General features: G+C 39.5%; 1 protein-coding gene across 1 annotated transcript; it reads right to left on the bottom strand.

The window, feature by feature from the left end:
• Nucleotides 1–1,600: 1,600 nt before the first annotated feature.
• Nucleotides 1,601–12,003, bottom strand: LOC306739026 (vitellogenin-1-like; the record flags this gene model as incomplete). The annotated part of the gene is given in 35 exon segments (XM_079220967.1): nucleotides 1,601–1,713; nucleotides 2,228–2,383; nucleotides 2,534–2,699; nucleotides 2,880–2,974; nucleotides 3,143–3,237; nucleotides 3,326–3,423; nucleotides 3,427–3,506; nucleotides 3,593–3,716; nucleotides 3,801–3,936; nucleotides 4,016–4,158; nucleotides 4,253–4,459; nucleotides 4,564–4,638; nucleotides 4,753–4,797; nucleotides 4,889–5,304; nucleotides 5,394–5,610; nucleotides 5,691–5,829; nucleotides 5,926–6,111; nucleotides 6,196–6,289; nucleotides 6,594–6,780; nucleotides 6,881–7,000; nucleotides 7,113–7,214; nucleotides 7,306–7,430; nucleotides 7,519–7,616; nucleotides 7,664–7,896; nucleotides 7,985–8,203; nucleotides 8,302–8,427; nucleotides 8,512–8,677; nucleotides 8,756–8,913; nucleotides 9,010–9,160; nucleotides 9,251–9,399; nucleotides 9,489–9,650; nucleotides 9,735–9,986; nucleotides 10,071–10,222; nucleotides 10,437–10,457; nucleotides 11,964–12,003. Coding segments are annotated over 35 exon segments (5,046 nt in total).
• Between the last annotated feature and the right edge of the window lie 978 nt (nucleotides 12,004–12,981).

Below are 12,981 nucleotides of genomic sequence, written 5' to 3'. Positions count from 1 at the left end.
ATCTCAACTTTTCGACTTTAGTTATCATGTTACATTTGTCCACTGGCACAATGTTTTATAATGTAGATTTAATGCTGCTGTTTCACTGAATGCAATAAAAAACTGGGTAAATAATGAAGTTTTTTTCCAATACTTTGATGTAGAAATGTGGTTGACAGCATTGCTGTTGCAGATATATTAGCGGTGGTTGATGTATGATGTTGCAGTTAAATATGACGTCACAAGATAAATTATATAATGTTTCATATTGACATCTGGCCATTCTAATGTCAATATAAATGTGAATTATTCTCACCATTTCCTTTAAATTAATGTGTTTATTATAGCTTTATTTATGGCTTTATTTTGACTGATGATACAAATTCCAAACACATGAATGTGACATGATTTAAACATTCATTATACATTCTCGGAACTTGTCATTTGACCTTTTATTGGCCTCTATTGTTAACTATTATTAGTTATTGATCAACATAACTGGTTCACCTGCCAATGGCGTATATCTGTCAACAGGACTGTCTGGTAAAGAGGTAAGTGCTGTAATAAATGTCTTTGCCATTTACGTTTGTGGCCAGTATTTACAAACATTTTAGAAATTAGACATAGACATATTCAGGGTCATCATGAACAAGAATACAGTGAACATTTACGATAACTTGTAATATAATATAATATTTGAACTTTCCAGACCCCTTTTTTAATTAATTTCACATTTTATTATAATGTATAACTTTAAAAAGAAAATACAAATTATGGCCTAAATGTAGATCTATCTCATGTGTTTAGTGCTAGAGAAGCACCGTAGCGTAACACCACGAATAGACGAACATTACATTTCAAGCGCGGGCTTGCTTGACCTATTTTTACTCACCCAGTTTTCTTTAACAAAAAATCAATGTTGAAATCCCAGTTGGTGCTCAATGGGTAACTACATACTTGTACTCGAACTACTGAATTCCAATAATGCAAACCAAAATTAGCATATGGAGCAGGCTAGTTAGCATCTTAGCTTGTAGCTACAGCAGCATGGACGAACAGTAAACATAAACATGTGTGTAAGTTAATGTTGGTAATTGTCTTTATGGGCTGTCACTGTAGCCCAACGTAATCCAATTGTGTTTTTGAATGGGGGGTGGGGAGGGTAAAACAGTGATGTACAAACAAGGAGAGGGTGAAAACATTGTTGTTTGGCAGACAGCAACATACAAATAATGTAAAGTCTTATACTGTGTAATATCCTAGTCAGCATCTTTCCGTTGATAAGACATTTAAAAACTAGGGTTACCGGTGAAAAGACGTTCAAAACTGGTCCAAAAGTGAATATGTTTTTTCTCATACTTGTAGAACCTGTTGTATTTACAGATGTCCACCTTGAAAATATGGCAGACCATCTGAAACCGACCCCTTCCTTTAAAGAAGGAAAGGAAGATTTTGTCCATAAATATGGTCTAAATGTCAACGCTCAATCAACGTCTTCCAATAGTCGGTGAAAAACATTCCCCCTTGAACCAATTTTGAATGTTTTTTCACCGGTTGCAATAGTCATCTTTTCAATGTATTTTCAAAGGAAAGATGCTCACTGGTGCAGAGGAAAGTGTTGTTAGGCACACTGAGCAGTGCAGCTGCAGGCGAGGTGGGCTTCTGCTTTTTCCCTCAAGTCCACGCTGTTATCGTTGATGCTGCTTAGACTCTCTGGGCGATTCAGGGCAGAATCTGCACAAGTGAAGGGAGCAGATCAATTAGTAACTAGAAACTCATGCAAGACATTTTGACAGTGTGGCGGTAACTGCTGGAAGACGTTTCCATATGTCTGCCAATGATACCAGAAGTAAGTAAGCTGTATCATTGAGGTTCATTTGAGGTTCATTTGAGGTCTAGGCAACATAATGTATGGCTATTGCTTCTCTAATTTCAGTATTTGAGATTCATACCCTTGGAATGGGTACAGAAATGAGACACTATGCATTTTAGATTCAAAGTTAAAATAACTTGTACTATTTGCTTTTTTTGATAAATTTGTCGTCAAGAGTTAACATTGAATCCAATGGAGTTCATGTCACTTTCAGGCTCACAGAGCTAAATGTGGAAGACTGTTGGATTCCGTAGACACATGTCTGCGACCAGCACACATTTGACCAAAAAGGGTTTTTGATTTACCACAGCTACGCTGAATTATGTTATTGTTCTCCACATTTTCATATTCAGTCACTTGAACTTGTTGACTCACCAGCAGGCAGGCAGTGGAAGCCAACAGTGACGGCGATGGTCTTCACAGGGAAACAGCCGGGCAGGCAGCGCAGCATAGGCTCGACGGAGTAGCTTCTGGATTCCTGGCCGTTTACCTGCCTCTCCAGCTGCACAAATTCAAGCTTCATACGGCACTCTGAAAGAGAAAGGTGTGATTAGTGAGTTTCTGCTGGATTCAGTGCATCATAACATGTCTAATAGAGCAGATTTAACCATATGCAGTTATAGAACTAATGGAAACGTATGTTGCTGTAAAAGTAATACCACAATTAACTTTTTGTCTCACCAGTGGTGTCCCTGCAGCTCTCGGCTGGCAGAACCCAGGAATGGGCGTAGGTCACTGCGTTCTTGGTCAAACGTCCATTGGGTGTGCGGTACTCCTGTCTGATTTCCCCATCAGCCTTTCCACAGAGTCCACAGGTCTGTCCCTTCATCCAGTCAACAACTTTAACCTGCATTGATTTTATGAGACGTTACAGACCATCAAATATACATTGTGAGTCAAATTTATCAAAAGTTTAAAAGCTTTTTTGAAGTAGTCTTAATCTTTAAAAAAAGATGGATACATTTTATATCTTTTTGCATCCATAGTTATTGGACACTAAATTGTGGATAGTTAGTGTTGCACTTACCCTCCATGAGTTCCTGTCTAAATAGACTTCCTGAAGACCATGGCTGGCAGCGTACAAAGAGATGCCTTCACCCTTTGGCCTGATCAGGATGTTAGCTTTAAAAAAAATTTTTTTTCAAAGTTTCAATTTACTTCTATCCAATTTTAAGACATCACATATACATAATTTGTACAACAACTTGCAAGTATTATTGGACCATGATATGAACAACAGTTGGTACAACTGTACAATATTTTGAGGGAGGTATAATTGTACATAGAAACCTGTGGGATGCTGGTATGGCAGGTTGTTGATTGGTATTTCCATTCCATTGACCTTCACAATCATGTCAGTGTTATTCAGATACAGGTCAATATCACTAAAAGTGTAGAAATTAAAATGTTACTTAGTTTGGTCTGCTTGTGGATGAAAACCACAGTTCCTTTCTTGTTGTTATGGGGACTCACATGTCAGCAATTTGCACATTGATATGGTTCTGTTCAAAGGGATCCTTCTTCAGCAGAACCATGAATTTCAGCTCATCGGTACAATCCTGTGCCAGAACTTAGTAGCAAGACAACGGCATCTTGTTCTTGTATCTCCTGTTGTTGAATGTGGTCAGTGTGTCTTTGACGAAGCTGCAGTCAGCTGTGAAGAATATACAAATTGTTTTAATCCTTAGCACAGTGCCAAAGATATTTGTCAGTGCATTTCATATTAAACAATAATATTACCTGCTCCTGCTTTGGCAAACAAGTAGTGGACTTTATCAGAAAGGCCATCAAAGAGGGTGAGATCTTTAATTTCATTAAGTGGCATAGCAATGGGAAGATGCAGAGCCAGCTTATAGACAGTACGCTGTAGACAGAACAATTTATATTAGAGAAAATGTAAAAACAAACATGACTTCATATTTTGCAAAAAATGCTAAATTATTCATACTGTAGGCATTTTCCAAATGAGATCAATGGTCCTGTCAGATGTGGCAACCAGTGTAAATGAGAGCTGATTGGCACTGTTTTCATCCTTTCCTTTTATCAAGCCAGCCAGCATGGAAGCAGGAATGTAGTCATATATCCTGTAAAAGATTTTCCCGATATCAGACATTTTACATAGTCTATATTACATGGGAGTGGGCTAAATATAATGTTTCATACTTTTTTGCATAGAGTTTAAATGCAGAAGGCAGTGCGTTCAAGGCCACTCTGAGGCGAGCTGCGGGGCTTGGCCCAAGAAGACCAGTCTCCACTGTGAACATCCTGTAATATTGCTTGCATTCTGCTCCCCATGCGATTTCAGCCTATTGACAGACAGCATAAGTGATGATGGTTTTAAACAGTAGCTCTTAAATATGATGTCCTAATATCGATGATATAATCAAGACAGTGTCTTACTGTGACTTTGTGCTTGCTTAGCAGAACTCCATCAGCACATAACTTAAAGTTGTTATCGGCAGCCAAGGCAGCCAGAATTATCTGAAGTCTGGAAGTAGTGTTGTCCAAGTAGACTGCCAGTTGGTATCCCATTATCTTTTTGTCAGCTCTGACGGCACGGAAGATGACGGAAATGATAGGAGCAACTTCATTGGCAAGGAATTGGTTCTGCAAGAACAATCAAGGTTAAATCATGTGATCACACCAACAAAACCATCAATACAATGATTTGAAGAAGGATTTTTGTATTATTTAAGATGACCAAGATTCACTTGTTTGTAGATGGCCTCAAAGCTTGAGGCACTGCTTCTGCTCTTGAAAACTCCAGTTGCTTGAGAGGTAAGAGCCTACAACAATAATGTATGGAAGTTTATAGTCACAATGAAAAAGCTGCAACACAAGTTAACACGTGCAAACTGTACAATACATGGTCCATTGTTTGAAGCCCCATCTAAACATACCTGGATCTTGTGGTTCTTCTGGAACTTGTGGGGATAAATCACTCGCTGTTCAGAAGAAATATTGGTTAGATTCCACGCTTACTGTAATATGTAGACACAATCATATCCTTCCATGCAACAATCCTGAAGTGTTTACCTTTGAAACACGAGCACTGGAGCTAGAGGAACTCGAACTAGCACTGAAGAGAGATGCAAGGCTAGATGCAGAGCTGGACTTGCTCACAGCTCTGGAGGAGCTGAGTCTGCTGCTACTGCGAAGTCTACGGGCTGAAGCAGCAGCAGAAATGGCCTTGCTACTGACACGAGATGAGGAGCTGGAAGAAGAGCTGGAAGAAGAGCTGGAGCGAAGGCTTGAGTGAGAGCTGCTGGAGCTAGTAGAGGAAGATGAGGTGACATTTTTCTGAGAAAGGACCAGGATTCTTTTGAGCTTCGTCAAGGCCGGCCTTCCTTCGACAAATTCTTCACTCTGGGTGATCTGTTTAATTAGCTTCTCTGCAGCCTTTGTTCCAATTTGAACCTCCATCTCCAGTCTCTCAATTTCCTCACCTTCAACTGAAAATATCATTAGATAATCCCAATAATAATTGCTTTGTGCACATTGCTTCTATAAAATGTAAAAGTATTGTGTTCTCAATTCTTAGTTGGTTTGAAGGAAAGGACAATAGAGTGCTTTCCAGACAGTTTATACAGAGCAATGTCACGAATGAAAGCAGCGTTATCAGTGGCAACCTTAAAACAGCCGTTTAGTCCAATGGCCAAAGCTTTAACACAGTACTTCTTCTCAAACTGAAATGCTTTGGGTCTTGCGATGAAAATGGGAGCTGCCACAGTCTGGTTAATGATCTCTGAGGATTTTGACTATGAAAGAAAGGGATATCAGTTATAGGTAATATAGATACTATTGTTGTTATCATAAAAAAAAATATTAAAAAGCTCACTATACTAGCAGCAGATGAAACAATATCAGATGTGAGAGTCTCCCTTGAGATGGGCTGCAAGACTTTGGCAGGAATGATGGGAGTGATTCTTGCAGCAGCAAGATCCTCAATATTTCTTGCCACAGCAACAGTGTCAATACTGTTGAAAGAAGAAAAATGTAATATAATATAATCACGTAGATGTCTAAGGTAAATACATCTTAGAAGTGACAGGAGTTTAACATTCCAGACTTACTGCACAGCTGCAATGTTGTCAGGCAAAGAAACAGGCAGAACTTCAATCTTAAAGTAGCCCTCATTGATGTCAAGTCTTGCAACAATTTTTGCGGGCACAAAGGAGTTTAGTATAGCTCTCGAAAGTACAGCAGCCTGGAGTATGGCGGTGTTTACCCCCATCACAGCGAATGTGTTCACAGCAACACTAGATAGATAACACATTTGGATGTCACATTTTATGGTATGTAACATATTTACCTCATTTATTTCTGTCAGATGTTGTATCTACCTCGGTCTAATCTCTGTCTCAAACTGTATGTCTGTCTTCAGAAGCTGAGCAAGATGGAAGTTTTCTGGCAGAGCTGGTGTTGTGATGACCTTGACTAAGAAAACAAATTTAGCAGAATACTTGTATTGCTCTTAGTTCCACTTTTAGATGGTATTAGGTGCTATGTCCCAGTGCTTCAGTGTTGTTGTTTTTTAAAGCCAAGCACACTGTCTCCTTTTTTGTTTGGAAGAGCAATGTGACAGTGATAAGCAAGTGAAGACTTATTGTGGCTGCATCAGGAATAAATACTTCAAAAGTGAGTCAGCACCTTTTTTGATTAGCAACAAGTAATCTAGATCAGCGGGATAGGTGGGACCTGTATCAAGTGAAACTGTGGATACTTTCTAGATTCTGCTTACCTTGAACAGCTGCGGCAGCCACAGCAGCTGTGTACAGACTGAGCTCCATTGGAAGACCAGCAGCAGTTGGCAGGATACGCCTCACTTCAGTGGCAAGCAATGGTTTAGCAAAGTGGAAGGAAACGCCAGACAGCAGAGCCTTGATGGCATTCGCACCCATTTCCTGAACAGAGGTTCTAGTGGCGAGCTATAGGGAAGAATTTATTACAACTATTGTGTCTCGCAAAAAGTTGTACTGAAAAATTGTTTTTTTAATTCGTCTTGACAGATAGTCACTTGAATGTTACCACAATGGCCTGTTTAATCAAGACTTTGTCGAGGTTAGCAAAGGCAATTTCTTGTCCGAAGAATTTGACATAGACTGAGGCCAGAGGTGTGCTGTTGGGTAGAGCCTTCCACTGAGAGAGCTGTGGAAAAAGGAAACATACAATCCAACTTACTCGCCTAATGTGTTTTTTCATGTACCATTGTATGCTATTTTATCCTGTTGTTTGTAACTTCGTGCTGTGTCATACTTACAGCCTTAATGGCACGCTTCATCTTGGTGATCCGGTCAACATTGTCAATGAGTGTAGGGTTTTTCAGAAAAACCTCCTGGAGTCCCTCAGTTCTTATTCCAACCTGGGAACAAGTGAAGATGTTAGAAAGGTCATTTTCAAATTGAAATAATGATTATATACCTTATAGGGCAGGAGTTTTCTTATCCTTTTACCTCCAGAACATCAGCAGCAGCTCCAGTAAGGTAGGCACGGGTCTTAGCCACGATAGATCTGGGCAGAATGGTGGCAGCATCATTGATGAAAAAAGCGCTGGCAGAAGCACCAAGCATCAAGGGATCTGAAAGAGTTTGGTGAGATGCAGCTAGTTGATGTTCGAGAAAAAAATAACTAAATATACTACAAACCAGATGTGACTCTGGCTTTACTGTTATAGATGTCCATGTAGACAGCTTTGCTGAAATGTAAGCTCAGTCTGTCCAGCCTTGGACTCAAGATTTTGATGGCAACATTGCAAGCTGCAGCACTGGACAAATGGAAAATAGCTGAGTAAACATCAGTTCAGAGATGGACTTGATAATTAATTCGACTAAGGCATGGATAGTGGCGGTGCTCCTGGTCAGGGACTTCATGTGAGAATAAGTGAAGCTTACTACCTGCAGATTCTTCTCTGTCTTCACAATGTTGGCAAGAGTTATCACCAAACCCATTGGAGGCCTTGTCTCAAACAGCACGATACATGCAAGCATGCGAAGCTCTGGGTGAAGAGCCTTGTCCATATAGAGTTGAAGAGCCAATTCCTGGATCTAATTTATCACAGAAAGCAAACTCAGTATGAACTTATTTGTCAAAATAAAAAATACTTTGAAATAGTCTTTGGTGTTGAGAATTTACCATTCTGGGCTCCTTCTTTGCAATGTTCCTCAGGGCCAGGATGGCCTCAGCATGGACTCTCATGGGCAGAGATGCAGCTTGAGTGCCATGTATGGGCAGGATCTTTGTGATCGGCTTCAGGCTAGCAGGATGGCCTGTGTTACCTAAAACCTTCAGGAGCAGGATGATGTCCTCGGTCTCATCTTTAGTGACAGCCTCAGTAAGGAGGTCCCGGATGGGCTGTTGAGGTACCATAAGAAATTAAGACCTCTTTTTCTCACCCAGCTATGTGCAGCATATTTAAAAAAATATATATATAAAAAACAAGGCTATATCACCTTTATAAGTTCAGCAGGGCAGACAGCCAACTCAACACAGTGTTTTGAAATCATGGTACCATAGCCAAGGAAGACAATCTTACGCAGAACTGGGTTTTCTACTATCTTGTTGTTGAATGCCAGGGCCTATGAGAGAATAAAAATCCAATATGTTTCTCAAACCTCTGTTCTTTTTACCAAAATAAGTAACTTGCTTTGTGGTTTACCTACCTCAAACAGCTTAATGGCCTCAGTGCTTGCTGTCACCATGTGAACAGATGCAATCAAAGCTTGAGAAGCTTCCGCAACAGTCAGGTCATCAGCCAGATATTTAACCTTGATGAATTTCAGAGCAGCAGGAGTTCCAATGGCGGGAATGGTGTCCAAGATCCACTGTCTGGAAGATGAAAATGGAGTGAGTGAATCTGCATACATATATTTTCTTGATCTTAATCAAATGTTTACTTAAACTCACCTGTAGGCAGGTTGGGATCTGTATTGGCTCCAAAGCCATTCCAGGTCTTCAAATGGTGCTACACGGAAGAGCTGAATGAGTTCTAAAAACTTCAGAGGGGCATCCTCATGGACTCTCTCCATGTTGTGAGCAACCAGATCATTCAGAACCTCTACAATCTAAGAACACAGAATTCAAAAGAAAGTAATTGAATATGGTTGCGATTCACACATTTCCTGACTTCACTGATCATTTAAAGCAGTCTGAGACAGTACCTGTGCTTCTAGATTGGTGATATTGATGAGCTGAATGGGCATCTGAAGAAGCTCAGTGGAAAACTCGTACTTAAGAGATCCACAGTGAAGATACAGAGCCTCGATGGGTACAATGGGCGCCCCTTGAATCTCAAGGAAGACCAACGATTGCCTTGAAAGTAGTGCAAAAAAGGTCAATCTGCAGCTCTACTAAATCTAAACACTGACACCATTATTACATTCTCAGTATATATTGTTATACTTGGTTTCCATCTGAGCAGCTCCATTAATCTCATTGAAAGGTGAGAACTGGATCAGCTCATTGACAGCTGCCTCCAGGATCAAGACGCCATGAGCAACCGGCTTCAAGACGTAGTTGTATGCTGTAGATCCTCTCATGTTCTTTGAGTCCTGTGAAGATGAACCACATAGTTACTTAGTCATGTACCATTTTATATTTTCATGGATGTATGCATGACACAAAATAGTTTTGAACCTACTTGCTGGCACTTTGGACATTTTTTAGTGTATGCCAACCCAATGTCCTTCACAACCTTATCCTGACAGTGGTTCAGATCCCTGGTCTTCGTCAAAAGGATGCGTTCAGCCTTTTCGTCTTCACTGATGGAATAGAGGGTCTTGCACACACCCTGAACTCCGGCCTAATGAGAAAAGCACATGTCTACTAGGGAGATTCAAGTTCCAGTAAATTATTTGGAATTAATACTCAGGTTTCTTTGACAAACCTCCTGCAACTCATAGACATTCTGTGTCTTCTTGATGTTGAGCTGAAGGAGATTCAGGATACCTCTGTAGACGTTCAGCACCATTGTGGAAATTCCCTCAGGGGCGAAAATGTTTCCAACAATGCCATTGGAATACTCAAACTTGATGGGAGTCAAGAACTGAGCTGCCAGGGCTGAAGTCACCTTGGTGGCTGGGGTTAAAGGATCCTTAGGCCAGACGCCACTGTACTCGTAGAGCTCAGGTTCCACAAGCTAGGGCAAAAATAAAATGCATTCAGGGCAGTTTACAATTTAAAAGTGAGAATATTGTTGCTTTCACTTGGTTTTGATCTTTACCTTCAGCATGTATATATTTTGGGCCGTGGAACTGATGAGAACTTTGCTGCTGACTTTGAGTCCAGCTCTTGCCAGAGCTTTCTCTGGCAGACCTCCCAGGAGCAGTGCCTCATACTTGTACACATAAGTTTTACCGGCAGCAAAATCAGGAGCTGTAAGAACAATTTCCCTCAGTGAGAAGTATTTCTCCTTATCCCTCATGATACCATATTAACCATAGATTGTATTTTGCCAGAATAATTCACGTTCATGTTACTTAAGTTGTTGTAAATGTTGCAATGCATTGTTCGTCCAATTATTTATGGATTCCATATATGTATAAAATGGTGGCTGTCTTTTAAAAATATAATAAAGTACTGAACTTACCCAAGTTATGAGGTTGACCAGCTGAAATTACATTAAGAATAAATTAACAATCCAGCAGTAAATGGTGAAACTATCAAATCTAGTTTAAACAAAATGCAGTTCTTTTCTATCGTACCCTAAAATTTGAAAAAGTAATGAATGGGTAGAAATAAAAGTGACAATCTTGATTTTTAAACAAACAGATATTATGTTTTTGTTTAGTCAATGTACAGTATCCAGTGTACAGTATACATCTCCGATTATGCTATTTTTGAATATTTTATTCCTTTGACCGGGACTCTCATCAAGCAGGTCAAATTTAGGGGAAATTTGACAATAGCCAGTAGAGTTACAACAGCTTCTTGTTTAAAGGCAAAACATGTTAATTCTCTGCCTCCACCCGGCAACACCATTCCATGAAAGCTCAAAAGCCTTGCAATTTAGCAACAAGAAGGTCTTTAGATTGTACTGACCAAATTAAATTCTATCTGATTAATTCTATATGAGTTTGTTGAAGAACATTGCCTGTCAAAGGCCAAAATACGCACAAAATACACACACAATTCTTAATAGCACAATAGAACGTGGCCCCGAGAGACACTTTTTTTTTAAGTGTCCATGGGATGCATGTGACTCCCACATTTCATACATCCAACTAAACATAATGTGAGGGCTGCTTCATTGAAAATGTGAAGGTTAATGAGCTTATGTAAGAAAATAGCTTAGTGAAGGCCGTCCACACCAATAGGTGGCACTATGTAGCCTAAACACGCATGAACCCAATCACTATATATTCCGGCAATGTTCACAGGTTTGATGTACATTTGAAAGTATACCAAGAGCCTCACAATTCTTTTCCAAGGCTAAAAGTGATTAGGAGGCACTATATAGCCGAAGTGCCACAAGCACAATTACAACATACAATATAAATAATTATTAGTTTGAACACTGGTGCCAACTTTAAATACTTTATGTGCACCCTTAAGTCCTTAAATATATATTTGTCAAATTGATATGGATGCACGAAATCCAACATTGCTGACATCCTGCTGGGGAAATGTATGTTTAAGAAAAATGTGTTTTTATCCTAACCCTGGCGTGTGTTTTGGTGTCGCCATGGTTCCCGATGACTATAACTGAGCCAATCACTGCACAACTTTGCAATGTATTCAGTCCTGAAGCATGTACCAATTTTGTTTTACTTTTTGAGCATACCAAGCCCCTCAAAAATGCAATTGCAGCAGCAAAATAATGTTCACTACAATAACAGATTCTTTGCACTTACAGTACCATGGACTGTTCGGTGCTGGCCCTTTATTGCAAAGGCCCTAATGTGTGAGTAACTGTCTTATCTTTCTCAACTGTATGAGGTGTTGTGTGCTCCGATAAAGGACATTCAACTTTAAATTATTTGTTAAAATGAACTATCCTTTGTTAAAATGTACAATTTCAAATGCATTATGTTAAGACATCCAAATAAGAAATGTACAGTAATCAGCAGTTTCTGATAAAAACTGCATTTTTATACCATCACAAAAACCAACTTACCCACAAAGGCCAGAGTCAAGGCAAGCACAACCACTCTCATGGCTGTTGTGGTTGTGAATGCCTGCAGTCAGAGGTTGCCTTTTATGTCTGCTGACAAAGTCAAATAAGAATGTCATGAAGGTAAAATATTAACCCAGACATGTTTGTTTGTTGCACTCTATTAGATAGATAGGTTATTTCACCTTTTAGATTCAAAGAAACGTGGGGTTGGTTTGGGGAGGCGACAGGGCATGTATCAGTGGATGAAAGGTTAGGGCCACCTGACCTTACTACCATTTTTGGTTTTGGTTGTATTTCCAAATATGTAGTTATTATTTAAGTAGAAAAACAAATGGGCCTTGTTTATACAATTCAACTGTGGATTTTTAAAATAAATGATTTATTGAATATGATTTTCTTTGACCGAAGGGTTGAGAGGACATCACCTTTTAAATTAAAGGGAACTAACAAGATCTTTATTTAACTGAAGAGAAAAGTTCAGTGGATTTCTGTCATGCGCCATACTCAAATATAATCTATATTATAGGTGGCTTGGATAATGTGTGTCTGTGCTATTGCATGTTTGTGGCCAAGTTCATGAAAGTATTATTAATTAATTGCATCTCTTTATTTAACATGCCATAAAAATTCACTTTCAAAGTTCACACAGGAGGGCACAATGGCAATGGCTGTTTGCTCACTATATTTGTTGTGGTCAGGGTGACCACTGACGTCATGACATTTCAGCAGGTCTGTGGGCTTTGTGCTGGACAGCTTTTTAACTGCATGGTCTGAAAGTGTTATTGGATCAAACAAAACTGTTTCTTTGATCATCTTCTAGAAGTTAGAGTGTCTGTCTATTTCTTGAAATACTTGATATCACTTAAAAAGGTGCAATGTCTGATAGAACTTTAGTTAAAAACATTACACAAACAAACTAACATTGAAAACAGAATGTGAAGAGGTTATAGTGCTGAGGCGTGTTGCAGAGTCAAGGGATGACAGTGGCTCAGTCGTTGCGTCCCCGGCTCCTCGTCGA

Source organism: Taurulus bubalis (genome assembly GCF_910589615.1).
Source record: "Taurulus bubalis genome assembly, chromosome: 7".
Taxonomy (NCBI): Eukaryota; Metazoa; Chordata; class Actinopteri; order Perciformes; family Cottidae; genus Taurulus; species Taurulus bubalis.
Note: the sequence above shows the minus strand (reverse complement) of the source record. Positions and strands in the feature narration are given on the sequence as shown.